Here is a 20,035-nt window from a genome sequence, read left to right as displayed (position 1 = left end):
GAGGAAATACCTTGGAGCAGGTGATGGTGAAGAGGCTGGTGGGCTGTCAGGACAGCAGTCATCTCATCGTGGTCGGAAGGATGGATGTACTCATAAATGCTGTTGCCCGTGAGCTCCACCTGCCGCGGAAAGGAAGGGAGGGGTCAGGAATCTTCTCTAGGACTTCGGGGAGGTTGAGAGGTGAAGGTGTAAGGTGTATTATAGGTACACACCTGCCAGGGAGAGACAGGACCTTGATCTCTGTGCACAGCCCACACCTTACCCTCACACAGAAATGTTTGCCTTTTCTCAGTCAGCGCCCAGCTGTCTCCCAACAAGGCCAGGGGGGCGTCCTGAGCAGGAGTGAAGTATGGAAAAGGTGCACTGTGGACCGGGGGACCCTCCTGGCCTGGGGAGCATCCTTCACACGGGAGGCGGCTTAAATCAGACCGGAGCCAGCCCCATCCTTCACCTGCTGCCTGTGGGGACTGGTGGCCAGGAGGCCAGTGGCCACGTCCAGAGCAGGGTCCCTGCGACAGCTCGTGCCCACGGAGGCTGAGCACGGGAGCCTCGGGGGCACCCTGTGCTCGAGGAAGACTCGCCCCCAGCAAGGTCCTTTCCTTCGGACCCTGCTGGGCCTTTCACGTGGGCAGAAACCTGTCTGTGGCCTTCCTGGTCCAGGGTGCCTGTGCTAACCCCACGGCTCGCGCCCCTGGGTGCGGCTGGGTGGCTGAGTGACCTCTGGGAGGCTGTGGGTCACTCCAGAGAGCCACATGACCTTGGAGCTGCTCCCCCGACATTCGGACACCACCTACTTCCAGACACACCCCACAGAGGACAGCACGCAGGCCTAGGGGCCATGTCCTTGTTGGACTGGACCCTGCTTTGCAGGCATGGGCGTTTCCAGGAAAGCACCATAGTTAACGATCTTTCCACAGAGGTCCCCGGAGACTCAGGTCCTAACCTTGAGAATTTTTGATTGTTCTCCCAAACACAAGTGTCATGATAGGGGATGACAGAGATTCTTAGGACCTGGGCCCCTCACCCATCGGAAGATGGGCAGTGGCATAGAATGTTCCAGAAACTACCACCAACGGTGCAGACTTCTGAGCAGTGGGGGGGGGGGATCCTTTTTCAGAGATCAACAGTGCAGACAATGGCAGTGAGTCAGCGTCAGCGCACCTAGAGTACTGGAGGTGGGGGCAGTGATGGTACTCCTACTGCAGCCAGTGGGAGCCCCACAGCCCAGTTCAGGAAGATGCTGAGAGCGTGAGGAACTGCCTTGGCGTAGCACAGAGCCTTGGGTGGGTCTGGGGACTTTCTCAGCCCCGCCCCCAGGGGACAGGGCGAGATCAGAGAGCAAAGCCAGGCTTGTCCCAATCACCCCCTTGTTATTTTTAAGTGTGTCTTGTCGCCTGTTTTTTTGGCTGCTGTCAATCGGAGCAGAGACTCAATCCTCGGTAAAGGGGCAGCCCCGACGGTGCCGTCTCACACAGCAGGGCAGCCCCAGCCAGGCCGTTTAATGGAGAGGTTCTCCCAGGAGCCACCGTTCCAAATCAGCGTCAAGGCCATAATCTCTTTACTCGGGACCAGGGGGCCGCAGAGAGGTGAAGTCAGTCCCACTCTGCCCAGCCACTTCTCCCAATGTGTTAAGATGTGTGAGTTGCCTTTCAATTCAGAACAAGTTATGTTTCTGGCCTGCGAAGTAATCTTGTCCCTAAAACAGGTGTCACCGTTCTATTTTCTGCATTTTTCATGGAATGTTTTTCCCAATATTATACAGAGCAACAGAGAGAATCCTCTTGCAGAAACGTTCCCTCTCTACCTTCCCAGCCTGCCACTTCGCTAAGGACCCAAATGGACATTTGTCTATGTAAAAAGTTACTACAGGATTTCATTAAAAATAAAAGAATAAAAACGAAATATCCTTCTTTCAAGTCAGTCCTGTTAATCCTTAAAAAGTTTAAATAAATCAGCAACACTTATGTCAGCCATTGGGGACCGGACAATCTCCTTTTTCCTGAGGGCAGCCCTAGAGATGCTGTCCGGTGGGGAGGGATAGAGGCTAATAAATAAGGGAGCTATTGTTTAAGTTGATTCACAATTTCAATGGTTTACTTCAAAAACGAAAAAATAAAAAATAGAATTTTTGTGCGTGTTGGCCTATCATTTCTCCCTTACCCAGGTTTTTAGAGAAAAATGACAATTCTGGTTTGCTCCACGCTCTCTTTGAGAAAAAAGTAATTGATGTCTTTTTAGAGAAACACCTTCGTACATTCGCAAAAAGACTTGCATCTGGGCTCGTAGGGATCCGATTTGCGTTTTAATCCCAAAGTAGCTTTATCTGTTTCCAAAGGTCCCATTCTCATCACATGCCTTTGGAGAGTGAGAAGAGTGAAGGTCCATGAATTAAAAGGCTTGATTTTCTGAATACTCGGGTTAGTGATAAACCTCTAAGGCTGTCTAGCAAGTAAAGTAGTCTTCAAGTAACGGAAACGTTTTTAAAGACAAATTTTGGAATGATAAAACAGCACTGACCTTGACTTAAAATTACGGTTGACATGGTGTTTCCTGTATTGACATATCTATTCGTGCTTTTGAATGTTGAAAGAAATGTGACTACCTCACAAAAAAAAAAAAAAAAATTATGGTTGTTGCTGTAAAACTCCCCAGCTCTCATACAACAACCTTATTAAAAGAGACCTTCAATGTGATATTTTAGTATCTGTAAAACCCAGCTAACTACAAAATGAATTGCTTTCCTACTAAGAGCTTTTTTATGTTTTGCTGAATAGCTTTTCTTCCTGCCAAGAAAACTACATATGATAAATACAGCACTAAATGGATATATTCTGGGTCAGAAGGGGAAACTCACCCAGTACTCTGGAAACACACATTCCTCTGCTTTGGGTGTTTTGCTGACTATGGTAAATTAACCATTTTAAAAAAAGATGGTTTGGGTTTCAGGGTTCAAGTTATGTCAACAAACATTAAACGCCGGTTCTTTCTCTTTATTTCAAAAGTGAAAGGATTAGGTCTTATGGCCCCAAACAACACCGTGGTTATTTTTACAGTTGTGCTTCCGGCCACACTCTCAAATATTACATTTTCCTTTATGTATCTCGCGAACAGCTATTTCATACATATCTATATTATGTGAGAATGTATACTAGTTACCTAGATGTTATATACCATATGCGACTTCCGTAAGGAAATTTAAACCACAAGGATACTTTAAAATGTTTGAAGAAACACACAACAGGTATGCAGGACTTTTTTCCTTCTTCAAATATAAGTTAATGACGTGAACCAAAAAACCATGAAACTAAATCATTTAATAAACTTGGTGGATAAAAAGTGCTTCCCCAACTCTACGTCTTCCCAGTAGATGTGTGTCTATATGGATTCTTTTGTATTATGAATGCGCGCATACACCAAACAGAATTTTCAAGCAGATGGCTGACGCTTTTCCCAACTTGCACTATGGGCTGAGGAGACAATTAGCATTTTGTGGTTCTCCCTGTCATTTTTTGGTACCAAAGTCTGACAGCCAGGATTGCTGCATTTACTAATTTAAAAGCAAAAATGAATTAATAAACTCTGCCATATGAAGTCGACTTCTTATTCCAATACATGCTTTTAAAAAAGTTCAGTAAAAGGCCCTGAATTGGGATGGGCTTATAACACATAAAGAATCGTTTTTATATTCTCAAATAGTTCAGAAAGTTATTTAGATAGTGCAGATTAAAAAAAAAAAAACCCACCAGTTTGCTATGAATTATCACACAATTATGGCAAATCTAGGAGCTTATGTTCCCTAGGAGCTGCTAACATAGAGTTTAACCCCGAATTAATGTGAAAAATGTCGTTACCTAGAGATATTGTTATAGAGAATAATTGCAAGTTCTTGGAACACAGAAGGGCCTTACGTAAATATAAGCTATTACTGCCCTTATTCATCAGAAAACCTGTTTAAAAGGTTACTCTGACTAGTGGGTAAAATTTTATTAACACTTTTATCTCCGGTGATTAAAAAAAATCTTGAAGCCTATTTTAATTAAAGTTTTCATGTTTGATATGTTTGTCTGACTTACACTACTACTAGTAAAAATAATCTAAAAGGTGCAAAAAAATTTTTTTAAACAGAAGTTGGGTATTTGACATTCTTTTCAATACCTTATTTTACTATTTAAGAAGACAGAAAAAAATACACATTGTGATTCTGCCTAGGTTTCCTTCTGCAGAGTTAACTGGGAAGAGGAGGCAGATTTGAGGGGAAAGTTTGTTGTTGCTTATTTAAACAGTTCACCATGAAACACTCCCCAGACATCAGCGTGAAAGCGTTTTTGTAGCTGAAGACTGATAGTGAGATAGTCCCGCCAGGAGATCGGAAAAAAATTAGCCGTCCTACACGGACAGGCAGTTTGACTTATTTTAAATTGACACTTCTCCTGGCAACATACAGACAAAAGGCATCTTTACAAATTTTTTGGAAAATACAAAATTATGATATACAAAGTTTTACGTCTGCATTAGGACCAAAAGGAAATATAATTTAAATTCCAATTCTGCTTAAATTTCCTTTCTTGGTCATTTGTAGAGACGTGGATGGATCTAGAGACTGTCACACAGAGTGAAATAAGTCAGAAACAGAAAAACAAATATCGTATATTAATGTATATATGTGGAACCTAGAAAAATGGTACAGATGAACCGGTTTGCAGGGCAGAAAGTGAGACACAGATGTAGAGAATAAATGTATGGACACCAAGGGGGGAAAGCTGTGGCGGGGTGGTGGGATGAATTGGGAGATTGGGATTGACATGTGTACACTAATATGTATAAAATAGGTAACTAATAAGAACCTGCTGTATAAAAAAATAAATTAAATAAAATTCAAAAATCCAAAGAAAAAAAATTTCCTTTCGTGGTGTTTATCATGAACAGGAGATATATTTGTTACTTATCCAATGTTTTGGTCATTCTTAATTATTGTGTTCAAAAACAATCATTTTTATTTCCCATGTGAAAAGAGAAAAATGACAGAGAGCGAAAGAGAGATGTAGAATGCCAGACTGAGCAGCCTGACAGAATGAACTGGAAGGTCCTGATATGTGCACAGTGCCTTATGATGTGCCAGAACATTCCCCATGACTAATTATCCCTAATATGTGCCCACCAAAGGATGCTATTTGAAGCGACTTTTGTGCTATTTGAAGTACAGTTCTAATGAAACTTACAATGCCTGGTTTTGTGGAGCTCCCTATAGTTTATAAATCACATGGGCCCTTGGTATGTTTCTCACTATGATCCTAAAAGAGTAGTAGAGTGGGCATTATTTTCTTATTTAAGTTATGGTGCAGAAAGGTCAATTGCCTGCCCGTATCAGACAATGAAAACCATACAACAAAATGCATTTCCCTTTTTGCTTTGACTGCTAGGGAGCTCAGATCTTTATTTAATATTCAGTAAAGGTGACTCTATCAATTTTAAAGTATGTTTGACCAGTCATTTTCTTTTTTGACCAGCCATTTTTAAAGTATGTGAAATGTTTTGTCTTGTTTGTGACATTATTATAAGACTTATCAAAGGTTTTATAAGTTACAATTTAAAAAGTTAAGGAATCTGATCAAGGGCACTCAGCCACAAATCAAGTCAGGAGTAGAAACCAGGCTGGGTCTAACTAAAGGGCCTTAAATAATTCTAAATATTCAGAGAATAATGAGGTGGAAATTCAGAGAATAATAATTTTGGAAAATATAAAAAGAGAAAATTTCATATTTCCAATAGTATGTCCCATTCTACAAGTACACTAATCCCATGAGTCACATAGGTGAAAGAGACAAGCCTTAATAAATCTCATCTGGGAGACCCGGTATCATAAAAGAAGAGAAGAGGAAGAGAACAGAGAACGCCAAACAATTTTAATATGTGATTCGTTTTAGAAGACTTTGCAGAAGAAAACACACAGGCGCGGAAACCCACTTGGACATGGATAAGGATATACATCCATTGGAAAAGAAGGTTGTAAACAAATGGAAAGTTTAAAAACATCTTGGCAGAAAAAGCAGAGGAATACACCAGATGCAGGTTTCCAAATTGGTAATTTTGTTTCTCAATGAGAAAGCCCAAGCCACTTTAATTGGCATGTTTTATTTTGGCTTCACTACAGGAGGAGGCTGGTGCAGCACAGATTATTCATGTGCCTCCTGGGAGCCCATTTCCTGGATCTAATTAATTCTAGTGTGTCTTCAGTTGTAATGAAAAAAAGCACTCTGATAATTCACAATGTAAAGAAACGTTTAGCCCCTATATGTATAAAACAATGTGACTCTTAGAATCATGATCCATGCTTGTGAAACCAGAAACGTGAAAGGCAACCATCAGTAGACTCTCCCACCATCCGGACTGGCCACAGCCCAGACAAGGAGCCAAGTCCTCTACCAAACCCTTGGCTTGACAGGATAGAGAAAACAGTGCACCTCTCTCCTCTAGGGAATGAACCCCTTTTAGAAGACAGTTTCAGAAAAATAGGTAATATTTAAATGTTCTAAAGAAACCAGGACCTTGCTGTGCAAAACAGTAGTAAACTGAGTTTTATGAGTTTCTATCACAAGCATATAAAATGCTTTACTGAAACGACCACTGAACTGGAAAAACTCAGGAAAAATTACCCTGAATTCCATGTGAACACTCATAAATCTGCCCCCACCCTTTTCTCTCTCCCCAAAGCACATTCCGCACAAAATCCATGTTCTACATCAGCTTGCCTCTCTTTCATAGCAACTCACAATACCACGTGCAGACCGTCAAGCGTGGACTGAAATATCTCCCTTTGTGAAGCTCTTGTTAGCGGCAGAGAACTTTACTGTATAAGCGGAGTCCAGGCTATTGGACAAGGCTGACTGTTGCAAAGACATTACGAGGCATTAGCCCCAAAGGAAAAAGAAAGTAGAAAAGTGAAACATAACACGGAGGAGAAAAGCCCCGCGGGCCGGCCGCAAAAGACGATTTCGGATTACGTTCAGACACAAAAGTAGACACTAGGACGGACTCATTTTCAAGTTGGGTAAGGCTGTCAAGATCCGCCAACGCTTAACTTATTACTTTGGTTGTACATAAAATTAGTCAATACGCACCTGGGACAAGCCTAAATGTACAGAAGCTGTTTCCGAAATATACATGATTTTGCCGTCAGACGCCACCACGAACACAAAGCCATCCAAAGTCTGCAAAAGAAAAAGCACCAGGGTAAGAGACAGCAGACAGCAGAGTTCAATCTGATCATCGTACGGGCACTGGGAGGGAGAAATGTATAAAGTATTCAATCAACGCATATTGTTAAATGCAGAAACGGCGCCCCGGGGCCAAGAGAAGGACTGTAGGTTTAGTTCCCCAGCCAGGCTCTCAAATGCTTTTAAAGGACTTTAAAAACAGTCTTACATCTACATCACAAAAATCACGCAAAACATTCAAGAAGTCCTATCATGCTCAGTTTAAACGTAGTAGCTTTATTGTTGGGGTTATTTTAGCACTTAGCACAAATCCGGAGTTCTATGGTACTTAGCGGAAAATCTACCACTGTATAGACCATTTCATGTCATACCACTAGAATATAGGCTTTATTTGCCACAATTTTCTAGTTATCCCTAAGTACCATTTGAATAATAAATTCCGAACACTACCACTCCCCAGAAAATAAAATACCTGGTTATTTTTAACAGACTATGTCTACAAAACTAATTATAAGAGATCAAACAACCTTTGCAAAATTCCAGGAGAAAAAGTATCAATTTCTGAAAAATTAAAGCTACCTAAATGATATTCTGATTTTGCCTAACTTGGCTAGCCCTCAAAAAAAAAAGTAAAATTATAAGAGGTAATTAAGTCAAAGAAAGGGTAATGATCATATTTATGTGTGGCAAGGATAAAAAGACTAAATTAATTTTGAAAAAAGGAAACTGCATTTTATTTACTCATTCGTATTTTAGATCCAGAACCAAAGAAAAGCAATAAAGTTGGTGAAAGGCCCATACAACCCACAACATTGCCCCCATAAAAAAATATTCCAAATTAATTTCTGGCCACAAATTCTATTTTTACAGCATGTAATTGAAACCAGATTACCTTTGGTTTTTCTAAATCCGCCCCCTCTTTGGAGGGGGGCCTAAAAAGAATGTACAAGTGAAACCTGAAAGATATCCTTACATTCTGCGTCTCAAATACAGTTTTGCTGCAAAATCTTCTTTGCCAACTAAGCTATCATTAGCTTTCCCTGTGCTGAGGTTGAAATCAACATCTTGATTATAAGCCCGACTTTCATGTTTCCAACTCAGTTACAAAATATTTCCCCAACTAAACTCCTTCTCAAAGATATAAACTATTCAGCAATTTCTGAAGTTATCCACGTTTTGGCACATTTTGCATTCTTGCTTAACTCCGAAATAATTAAAGAGATACATTTAATGAAATAGTATCAGACAGCCAGCCATATGAGTAAGAGAGAAAAAGTTATCAAAATTAAATTCTGAAGGTTGCCAGCGGTAGCTTAAAAAATAATACTCTTAATGGAAAATGTTGGTTATGCTTTCATAGCTGCAAACGACCTAATGCGCTTGCGAGTATATTAACTGCAAAGCCGCCCCTCCACAGACACACTCCGGAATTAAATAAACGTACAGTGGAGAAACTTGGGGGCGTTGACTTTGCCGCCAGGTTTTCACTGGAACTCCCTGGCACTTAGTTGTCTCTGATATTAGTGTCACTTATAATATGTAGGAACATCAAACACTTAAAATACCGCGCACGGAGCTGGACCCGAGCTTGCGGGCAGAGCAAAGGGCGCGCGGGAAGGGCTCCAAGAGCACGATTTCCCGGCCGGCTCCCACACCACTAGCTTTATGTTGTAAAAGCCTCGGGTTTCAAATACATCCCGGGATCTTCTCTTCCCCAGCTCATGCATTTCAAAAAATAAATCACGCTAGGGCATTTGGGGCAAAAGAGTTTTGAAAAGATCTGCTTTTGCGAAGCGCGGAGCCGACTCGCTGACCCAAGACACAGAGTTCCGTAGCCAACTTTTTTTTTTCCCCCCTTATAAAGAAAACACAAAATAGAAGGAGGAAATGCAAAATAGCTCTCGGTAGGCATTTTTCGGTGGCAGAGACAAATGACGGGAGGGGGAATGAATCGGGTCGTTGATGAGGCTCTGTAAAGGGCATTTGAAAGATTCCGAGACACGAGGCGTTTCTGTGCCCACCTAGCGCCAGCCGCGGACTTGGAAGTGGCCGGTCGTGCGCACGGTTACCCCACCCGAGCCCCAGACACCGCGAAGGAAATCCGAGGTCAGGGGCGGTTTAGTAACCGCGGACTGAATGGCTCCGGGCTGGGGCGCTAAGCGGCTGACACAACCAAGCAAGGACTTCCTCCGTGAGCCAGGTGACCCCGGAGGTCGCACCATGTTGTGAGCTGGACCACTTGAGTTGAACAAGGCTCCACCACTGGCTGTGGAACCTCAGGCATGTTGCTTAACCTTTCTGTGCCTCAACTTCTTGCTCTGAAAAAAATGCAGTTAAAAATAGGACACACTCTAGGTGGCTGGTGAAGAGAGTTGATATAGTAAGATTTCGAACAGCTGGCCGGTAGCAAACTCTCAGTAAATGTCAACTGCTAATAATTGTTGATGCTGTCTCTCTATTGCAACCTCTCCAGACACACACAATCGTCAGACGCTTTAGGCTCTGCCTCCCCCTGGCTCAGAGCAGCCGGATCCCTCCTTCTCTGGCTCCGGCGCCTGGCACAGCGTCTGGCACAGAGCAAGAGCTCCATAAAAGTTTGCCGAAGGAAGTAAGGTTGGAGAGGACTGAACCACACCCAGGGGCGCGCTTCGGCCTAGGTCTCGGGGTCTAGAGAGTCCTGGGGCTGGGGCGGGGAAGAGGGTGCCAGGTGTGGGGTTGATGGGGGGCTGGTTGAGCGGAATCCACCCGCAGTCCCGGCCCTCCGAGGGGAGTTGGGGGGAATTGGCCCGAAGTCCGATCGCTGCCTCGGGAGACCTCTGCAGCCTGGGGGCGGCCTGTGGATCCGCCCGGGGCTCCTTGAGGAGGGACCCCTGGAGACTGGGACGGTGGGGTCGGAAGGGAGCCCCTACCCGGGCGGGCCAGGGCCGTTGGTGGCGGCGGCGCTTTTCACCCCGCGGCGGTCCTACTACCTGCAGCAGGTGCGATCCCAGCTCCTTGGCGACGCTGTCCAGGGGCCCCGCGCGGCTCGGCTGTCCCCACGCGTCTCCTAAACCTGGACGGGGAATAAGGCAAACCGGTAAACAGCAGCGCCCAGCCAGGTGCCTGGGCACCCGGCGCCCCGCCAGCCGTCGCCCCTTTGCCTTTGATTAAAAAGTAAAAGGCCAGAGGAGAAATTCCCGCCGAGGCCTTGGGTCCAAGCCGGCCAGGCCCACAGCTCTCGTGGGTCGCCCACGTGCTCACGGCTCTGAAATTGCCGTTTTATTTGAAATGCCACAAAGTAATCTAATCTGCTGTGAAATCCGCCATCCTCGTAGCCAAACGGGGATATCGATTTGACCAGTAAATATGCCCCCAAGGGTCCTTCCTCTCTCCCTTCCCTGCGCCGCCGGCAGCCATGCACTTTCCCAGACAGAGAGGCCCGAACGTAAAGCCCTCGCCGTCCTGGAGGCAGCTTTTCCGGCATTAAAACGACAAAACAAACCAAAAAACCCAAACTTTTTCAACCCCCTGTAATCTCTCCCCTCCCCCGCCCCGGACTCTCCAGCCCTCACAGGGGCCCCAGGAGCGCCCACACTCTTCTAATCCAAGAGCTACAGCCTGGGAAGGGGTTACCTGGGGGCTTCCAGAAGGCGAACTCCTAAGTCGCCAGCGGCGGGTGGGGTACGGGCCGAAGGCGGGGAGAGCCGTGTGTATACTAGACGGTAACTGGGAGGTGTTTGTTGGCACATAATTGGGGTCTCGCAGCCCCTCCGCTTAACTGTCCCTCCAAGGCCTCCGTTGCTCCCCCACCACCTCCCCGAAGGCCACAGGTGTTACAGAAGGCTCACCAGGGCCAAGGCAGCCCAGCTCGACAGAACATCTCTCTCCTGCGCCCTCGGCTCAGCTGCTGTGTCCCCGGAGAACCCAGGCTTTGCCTGCACGCCCGGGTGAGTTTGCGGCGCTAAACGCCTGCTGGGAGAACCCCAGCCGCTCCCAGGCGTCCTGCTGGCGGCCTGGCCCGAAACCCTCCAGCGAGCGCCGCGGGCCGGGCGCGAGGCTGCAAAGACCGGGGACCGCTGTGCTAGCAACGCCCCCCCATCCCCTGCGAAGAACGCCCCCCAGGCTCTAGGCCCCTCGCGCGCCTCCCACCAGGGCTGCGACCCTGCGGGTGAGCTGTGGGTCGCGCGGGCGCGTCCGTCTCCCCTCCCACCAGAATTGCAGGTCTGACCGGCCCCCTGCCCGCTGCTCCGGGAGTGTGCGACCAGGGACCAGAGCGAATCCGAGGCCCATTCCCAAGACCGAAAAGCCCCTCCAAGCAGGCGGCAGCGAGTGGGTTTCCGGAGCGGGTCGCGCAGGCACACTGGGTCTCCCCACTGTCCTTGGGGCGCCCGGGGCATCGCGGCTTCTGGAACCCTCGATCCTAGCAGGCGGAAAATGCACCTCCAGGCCCAGGGCCCCCGCAGAGACATTGGAGACCCTTCTTTCGGCAATTTCTATTATGCAACTAAGAAAGGGATGGCCTTTCATTCTTCTCCTGGGCTCTAGAATTAGAGATTTATCCTGGTCTCCCCATGAGGAAGTGGCTAATTTCCACATATTCTGATCTCCCAAACATGATCGCAGCCCCGCACCCCCCAGATTCCAGCACGTGAATGGAGGTGTCTCTTTAACCCCAGGAAATCACTGCCCACCTCACTCTCGCTCCCAAGGATGACCACAGTGACCATATTATAGGGCCACTGGCTCTCACGGTAGGTCCTTCCTCCCCAGCCCAAGAGGCCGGCCTACTGGTGGTGGCGTTGACTCCATTTAACCAGAAATGGAAAGAACCAAAAGTTAGAAGCCTCCGGGCCCTGAATGAAGAAAAAACATAATAAGGGCCCAGGAATTCTGGTGTCCGAAAAGGGACAAAGGCGCCCCTGTAACTGCCCGTTACCCTGCTCCTGGGCCCGTCCCCTGCTTTGGGCCAAGCCATCTTTGCCAGGCTCCCTGTTGACAGTGAGCGCCGCCTCCAGCCTTGGCTCCTGACAGGGCCTGGGGCAATCTGCACCTTCTTCGGGAATGACCCCCAAACCAAACTCCCCTGCCTGGATCTCCCAAAAGCCTTGTCGAAAGCTCTGGCCTCACATGCAAAAAGTGCATTGGCCGCACAGGACAATTTTTCCGTATGATTCAAAGCCTGTTCTCTTACATCATTATAATTTTTCGTTTTATTTCTTGATGCCTCCGCTTTGCCAGCGGGGATCTGGACCTGACCCAAGGGGGAGCAGATGGTGGGGAGGCTCTCCTTAAGCACCCCTAGCCCCACGCCACCTCACAGGGTGGTAGGGCTGCCAGCTCTTCCATTAGGAACCTCTATGGGCGAGACTTTTCCCCTGGGCCCATAAACATCTACTCTGGGCTGAATGCAGAGACTAAATAAGGGAAGGTTTGTAACAAAAAAATCATCTTGTTACTATAAAGCCACACATACACCTGGAAAAGTGAGGCACTAGGCCTGCGGCCCTTATCTGGGCCTCACAAAGGGCTTTATTTGTTAGAAAAATGAGGGCAGGAGTGTAAGAAGAGACTGCGCTAAGCTCCTCCAAGGTTATCAGCCATTGGTGGTCTGTTTGGCCTGATTCTGGGAAATCCCCACCCCACCCCATCCCAGTGACTGCAGGGGAGCAAGACAGGAGAGGTTCCAACCCTGGCCTGTAGTTTCCGGCCAGGGTTTGGGGTCCTGCTTGCCCTACATGTGTCAATAGGGGAATCAGATGGGCACTCCCTGCTACTGGGAATCCAGCTGGCCAGGTCACTGGGGAGGGGGGTCAGCCACTAGGTCAGAGGGAAAGGGAGCCAAGTGTCCCCTTTTCCCCTCTGCCTCCAAGGGTTCGTGGGTGCTTGCACTTGTACCCACACTCAGCGAGCGGGCTGTTTGGCTTAAACCCCGCCAGGCCCTGCCCACCACAGAAGCTATCTAAATATGGTCCCTCCTCTCTGGGTGCTCAGTCAGTCAATCAACAAACAGCTCTTGGGTGCCTGCTGTACCAGGTCCTCAGCCAGGTGCAGGTCACAGACCATAAACCAAATCACACAAACGATCTGATTTCCCAGTAAAGGGGACAGTGTGCAGGGGTTCCCTCACTGTGAGATAGGGTCACCCTCTCAGGTGAGGGTGACACACGAGTTGAGACCTGAAGGAGGCAGTTAGGTTCGCTCCTTCCTCTGGACCCGTGAGCAGGACTTACTGTGGCCAGTGACCAATGGGTCCTGCCCCAGAGAAGGGTCTAGACTCGGCTAAGAACTTCCAGGATGGACAGCGGTTCTCACACTTCCCCGAGGGCAACCTCGGGTATCTAAAATGGTGGCAATTCAGTCCTCTTCTGGCTTTTGGAATGGTTCGCGGTCACTGGGTCCCTGAAAAGCGCGGCCCTTGCACCCTTTTAGAAACCCACAGCTGCACAGCGGCCCAGAGGGTGTGTGAAGGGGGTGGTAGGTAGAGATGCCCCGACAGGGTTTGGCTCTGGGTGGGGGAAGGGAGGGGATCCCAGCCCGGCCTGCCTGGCCACGGGCCAGTGTTGTACATGCACAGACCACGGACGACACAAGCGCCCGGAGACTTGGTCGCCTGATGCTTAGACCTTGCAGGATGGGAGGGTGCCTCGGCCAAGTCCGCGCTCAGGAGCTCGCGTGGCCAGCGCCGCGCCGGCCAGGCTTCAGTCCACGCCCCGGAGCGCCCCGAGCCGGTCTTGGGCGCTGGCCTCCGGGAGCTGAATCTGCGGCGGCCGCTCTCTACATCCTCGCTCCCACCTCCAGGGCCCCCGCAGTTCTGGAGTTCCCATCGCCACTGCCGAGCTTCCCGCTCCGCCTCTGTGAACTTTCCCTCCCAGACCCGGCGCACAGCCTGGCAGGCTTCCAAGTAGAGACGGGGAGAAGGTTGTAAAAACCCACTTTATTCTAAAAAATAAGTCTACTTAAAAAAAACAAACTACATTATTTCGGGCTGCGGCAGGGAAAGGCCTCGGATCTGTGACTCCATGTCGGGTTAGGGCGAGTTTCTCCTCACCAAACCCTCTAAATCAAAGCGTTTCCATTCCCGACAACAATTTCTAGGACCGCCCTGACCCCCGCACCTCCCCTTGGCACTCAGGGGTGTGTGTACGTGTGTGTGTGTGTGTGTGTGTGTGTGTGTGTGTGTGTGTGTGTGCGCGCGCACGCGCATTGAGTGGGAAGGACCCTGCCTGAATGTAAACCCAGACAAATCCAGCCACTGGAATAATTCAGGCCTCCAACCCCATTTACTGTGCGTGTGACATGTTCACTTCTTTGCAGTAAAAAGTTGTGGTGAGTGTTGCAGTTCCTGCCTCTCTCTCGCCCACACCTGTCTGGGATCTTGGTGGGAAGCGGGAAGAGGGGCTCTGTTCTCTTCCCACGATTGGCCTCAGCTTCCAGCTCCACTCCTGAGCTGGGACCTGCAGCCAGTCCCTCCTCGAGCACTTTCGGTATAAGTGCCCGGAGGGGAGGCCACCCTCTGCCCCACAGCTGGGCACAGGAACTTCCCCCAGCTCCTAGGAAGAGGCCTGACCCTGGTGATTGGCTGGGGAGCTCCCGCAGCTCTGACTCGCACCTCCTGGGGCCCGGTGTGGATCACCAGATGGGGAGCTTGCCCTGCATCCTGCCCAGCGTGCTCACCATGCAGCTACGGCCAGAGAGCAGCAGACTTCTCCCACCCCGGGTGCTTCTGTGTTTCCACAGTGCCCCCTCTCCAGAAGTGAAGGCCACGCTGCAAAGAGGGCAGGGAGACCCTGGGCCCCAGCGTTTCCCTGAGCCCTGTGAGTAGCAGGCCTTCCCAACCACATTAACTCACTAAGCTTTCAATTCCGAGTCCACTGCCGGAGCCAGCCTTGCTCTCCTGCCCTCTTCCCTGCCCTTCTACCTTCCACTTCTCAGTTCGCAGTTAAAGGGGAGAAAACGGTGGGAACCCGGAAAACAGCTCAGCTTCCAACTCCAGGCAGTGAGTCCCGGAGGTCCACCGAGTGGGGCGCGCCACCGTTAAGGTCGCATCTGGCCCAAGGAAGGCAGCGAGCTTCACAGGAATGACTGACTGGAGTAAGAACACGGTAGATTTCCACCTGCGCCCGCCTGCTTCCTCATACCCTATCCCGGGAACCCTGCGCAGCGATGGAGTTGCTAATGGGCCCATTTTACAGACAAGGAGACCGAGGCCCAGCGGGGCAGCTTGACAGAGCTGAGCCTTGAACCGGCTGTCTGGCTTGCCAGCACCCCCAAGCTTGCGGACTGGCCTCTCCGCGGAGTGTCCACCTGGCTCCAGTCGCCTCTCTGCCCCTGCCCTGGGGCTTCTCCGAGCTCCTCTTTCTCTCCTCCTGCCTGGGGGTCTCGGGATGAAAGGAGCCGAGGCCAGCGGCCTCTCCTGCGCACAGAAGCACAGGCGACACAGCGGCCTTCCCGCCAGCCCTGCCCTCGCAGGGACCTTGGGAAAGGCCCGCCCCTCTCAGGTCTCAATTTCCTCAAATACTGAGGGTTAGTCTGGCGATTTCTGTGGTCCCTCGGACTGTGCTCTTCGTTTTCTAACTCCCAAAGTCCTAACTTGGCTTCTAGATTCTTCTTCACCCAGGGATCCGGCTTGGCTATCACACAGCGAGGCCGCGCTGGGCACATCGGGTCCGCTCGGTATCTTTCCGTTCGTTGCCGGGAGCCGGAGCAGGTCCAGGAGTTCCCGCCGCGGCGCAGTACCGGGCTGGCCGCTAAAGCCTCCCTGACGCCCGCGTCCGGACCCTCGCGGCTCCGCCAGGCCCCGTCCGCCTCCCGCACCGCCTCCCGCACCGCCTCCCTGGCGCAGTCTCCCGGGAACAGCTTAAATCAGTTTCGGATGCTGCTTCCGCGCTCCCACCCTTCGTCTTTCAGAGCCACGGGAGGGGCGCACGAGTCATTTTGCGTAATTGAGGTCTTTCTAAACGCTTCTTTTCCTCTGCCCCAGGCACCCAGCTCCTCTTCTCTCCAGTCGCAGACTGACTGGAGGGGGAAGGTCTGCAGGCCCCAGGCCTCCGAGCGCAGGGAGGCGTCCGGAGGCTGCTGGCCCACCGTGCAGGCGAGCGCCCCTGCTCCCAGCTTCAGCGCTGCAGGAAGCGCTGCGGTCTAGATCACCGCCTGCTCCCCATTTTGGAGGAATCGGGACCCCCTTAGGTTCGGGACTATTTCCAAAACTCTAGGGCCACATAGCTCTCCCCGACCCCTCCTGGAGTTCCAGTCTCGGTGGTCACGCCCAGGAGACGCCCAGGCCGCCCCTCAACTAGACCACTAGGAACAAAGCACAGGGGCCCGGTGCTCAAGGGCCAGACCACAGCCAGCGCACCCCTGCAACCTGCTCAGGGCCAAGCAATTCGGGGTCCCAAGGCCTGCAGCCTCGCTTCGCAGCACTGGAACCTACAGACCCAGTTTAATGTTTGCAGGAGCAGATACACACCGCTTTCCAGTTTTTAGCCGCTTTCCTGGAAAGCCCCAAACAACAAGTGGCTAGCAATCAGCCCCTTTCTCCAGGCCTCAATTTCTGGCTCACTTGAAATCATTTAATCTTCTGATCATGTCTTTGTAATTTGTATTTCCAGTGGGGTGGGAGGGGGACAGGAGAGAAGGCTTATGTCCTGTCTGGGCTCCACACCTGCTTTGCAGTATGTGGATTAAGAAACGGTTCACCCGAGCAAACCCGTTACCATCCCTCCTCCCAGGGTTGGAAGGAGACTCGGCTCTTAGGAAACCCAATTCTCCTTTAATTTTCTCTGAAAACTTCAGCAGGGGAGGAATCATCTCTACGTCGCTGGAGGGCCGACAAATAGCGTCCGCTGGGCCGCGGCTCCCAGCGGGACGGGCAGGAGCGGGGAGGGGGGCCCCTCGGTTGATCGGGCTGGGAAAGGAAAAGAACTTTCCCTTCTAAGAGCTCTGGGCTGTGGCAGCCGGGTCACAGGCTCCTGCTCCAGGGAGGAAAGTGCCCGCCTGGCCGCACAGCGCAGCTGGAAGGCTCCGGCGAGGACAGGTCACCGCTTCTGGCCCCCTCAGCTCCCTGGCCAGTGGCGCTCAGCTTCCCAGCCAGCACGCTGCCGAGCTGGAGGTCACGCTGGGGGCCGGGCCCCAGGAGCTCCAGCCGGGAGGTGGTGTACAGGGCAGTTTATGACCCAGAGACGATTACAAATAACAGGCTTAGGGGCGCCCACCGCAAAGAGGGCGAGTTTACTGACTTTAGGTCGATTGCCGGGCCTGGAGCTGCCTTAATGGAGGCGCCCTGCGCTGGAGAGACACCTGTCGCGGCTCTGCAGCGACCCTCCCCGTGCCCTGTGGCTAAAGTGGTCTCCCTAGGCATGCACCGGCTTCTGATGCTCCAGAGGCTGCCACAGCTCTAGTGGCTCCTCGGCCTTCAGGTTGGGGGGTACCCATCAGGTGCTGGAGCAGAGGGTCTCAGACAAGCGCCCTAATCCCTTCCGCCAGGCCGCGGCCAACATGGCTGGGGACAGAGACATTGGAAGGTGGTCGGTTCAGAACCACCGGGACACCAAAAGGGATGCTGTGGTGATCGGGCCTCCTCCAGCCCTGCTGCTCAGAGGTGGCCGCCTGGCAGCTACTGTCACCCACGGGCCGTGTGCTGGCAGGGAATGCCCACCCAGTGCGCCACCACTTCTGACCGCTGAGAGCCTGCTGGGCCCGTGGGTCCTGGCGACCCTTGCCCACCATGGCTCCTGCCCCTCCGGGCTTATAATCCAATCTAGAAAAGAAGACTATGCTCAGGCCCGCCTGCCATTTCCGAATTAACCGCCTCCCTTTCTCTCCTGCCCCATCTCGGCTCACCTGTTCGAGGTGAGTCTCTCCCACCCGGACCTCCAGAGTCCCAGCCCCAAGAACGGCGAGCAGAGAAGAGACCACCTGAGAGGCCTGAGTCTGAGGCCCAAGTCCCTGCAAGTGTTCTGCTGGGAGCTGGGGCCTGCAGGGCCTGGGCCTCCTGGTGTACTCCACTCTCTCCCAGGGACCAGCAAGCACCCTTCACCTCCGGCCCGGGTGCACTGTGCTTCCCCTCCACGGAAAGAAAGTAAGAAGGAAAAAAATAAAAGGGGGAGTTAAAGAAGTGAAGAAAGGAAGGAAGGAAAGAAGAAAGACCAGATTGGACTAGTACGCTCATGGAACGATCCCTGGTTCGCCCCCCCTACCCCCCAGCCGTGGGCCAGAAGATGGCCTGGTGTCTCTGGCACCAGGGCCCTGGCCCCTCTCTCCAGGAGGAGACGAAGTTCCCGGAGCAACCTCCCCAAGATGTTTTGGCACCAGCCGGAAGGCTCAGGCAGCCCCTCCGGGCCAGCTCTGGCCCCCCGCTTGGGCCCCCTAGCGCTCCCGGCCGCCCACCTGCGGCCTCACCTTCGGGAAAGACAGCGCGCATCTTCAGGTAGCTCGTGGTGAGTCGGATGATGGACGCCTTGTCCAGCTGCGAGGTGATGGCCGATGGCAGCGGGAGCAGCTTGGCCAGCTCATAAAACTCGCCATTTTCCTTCTCCCTCCTGGTCTTGGCCGCATTCTTCGACTTCTCCTTCATCGCGCCTCGGCTCCGGGCATATTAGACCCGGCCGTGCTCCAGGCCCGCGGAGCTCCGCTCTGGCTGCAGCGGCGGCGACGGGGAAGGGGGCCCCGCAGACCAGGTGAGTGGGGCGCCGGCCGCGGGCAGGTGCGTGAGGCCGACCAGGGGCACCAAGACGCCTTTCTGCAGCCGTGGGCCGGGAGCTCGGCGCAACCCGGGGACGCCGCCCCGCGCTCCTCCCGCCACCGCCCCGGGCGCAGCCTCCTCCGGGCCGGACTGTCCCGCGGCGACCCGAGCCCTGGCTTCCCGCTCGCTTCGGCTCGCTCTTCCTTCCTCCCTCTTGTCTCCCCTGCCTCGGCTTTCCTTAGGGGTGGAGAGTGGCCGGCGAGGAGGCGGCGGTGCTGTTTAGTCCTTGGCCGGGTGTTCGTACCCGCTGCCGTGAGGCCCCTCCAGGCTGGAGGACGGCACGGGCGGCTGCGGCTGCGGAGCCATGGAGCGGGAGGGGAGCGGACGCGGCTGGGGCCCGGCCCGGGTGCGCTCTCCTGCCCTCCCTGGCGGTTCCCTGTGCCTGGTGATGCGGCGCCCGGAGCCCGCGATCTGTCGCGAGGCGCAGAAGCTCAGCGGTCCACGTGCAACCGAGCCGCGTTTGTTTATGGCGGACCCGCCTTCGGGCGGAGCACTCGGCCGCCGCGTCCCGGGGAGGAGGGGGGGCAGGAAGGGGGGGGAGGGACCGCGGCGGGGGCGGGGGCGGCCAACCTCGCCTACCGACCCCACCGCGGCCCCGGAGTCACAGGCGCGCCTCCCTGTCGCTGCCTCCAGGGACTCTCCCGGGCGAGACCCGCGCGCTCCCGGCCTGGAGGAAATCGCGGTGAGTGCACAGGGCGCGCGGCGGGGACCGGCTCTGGCGGGCGGGTCGCGGGTCCTGGGCGCTAGGAGGAGCGGCGGGGAGGGGCTGAGGAGGAAGCTAGGGAGGAAGCGGTACGGAGACCTCGTCTGTGGCTCCGGCGCAGGTACTGCGCGGGCGCTGCCTGAGTGCCCTGCGGAGGACTGAGTCCTCCGAGCCCGCGCGGGCCCCGAGCCCTCGCTCTCCCCAGTTTGCAGGTCCGAGAGCCGAAAGTGGTGGCGGTGGGGAGGCCAGAGGGGAAGGACCACCCCCCTCCCCAGGAAGCGGCGCGAGTAGGGCTCGGAAGTGACCCTTATGCCCTTTCTCTCCTGTAAACAGGAGAGCGAAAGGAGATTGGCGCCTTCCCCGGAGGGGTTGGAGGCCGCGGGGACGCGCGGATCGGAC

At 52.5% G+C, this 20,035-nt stretch overlaps 1 protein-coding gene across 1 annotated transcript in view; it reads right to left on the bottom strand.

Moving 5' to 3' along the window:
- Nucleotides 1–19,396, bottom strand: part of SIM2 (SIM bHLH transcription factor 2) — a gene marked incomplete at its 3' end in the record, with an annotated part of 44,832 nt that extends 25,436 nt beyond the window's left edge. Inside the window, exons 1-4 of the mRNA XM_079922923.1 lie at nt 18,591–19,396; nt 10,184–10,266; nt 7,119–7,208; nt 11–119 (exon numbers count right to left, since the gene is read on the bottom strand). Of these exons, the coding sequence (XP_079779049.1) occupies nt 11–119; nt 7,119–7,208; nt 10,184–10,266; nt 18,591–18,765 (457 nt within the window). The 5' untranslated portion in view covers nt 18,766–19,396. The remainder of the gene's footprint in view (nt 1–10; nt 120–7,118; nt 7,209–10,183; nt 10,267–18,590) is intronic.
- Between the last annotated feature and the right edge of the window lie 639 nt (nt 19,397–20,035).

This window comes from Stenella coeruleoalba, assembly GCF_951394435.1.
Source record: "Stenella coeruleoalba genome assembly, chromosome: 5".
Lineage (NCBI taxonomy): Eukaryota > Metazoa > Chordata > Mammalia > Artiodactyla > Delphinidae > Stenella > Stenella coeruleoalba.
Note: the sequence above shows the minus strand (reverse complement) of the source record. Positions and strands in the feature narration are given on the sequence as shown.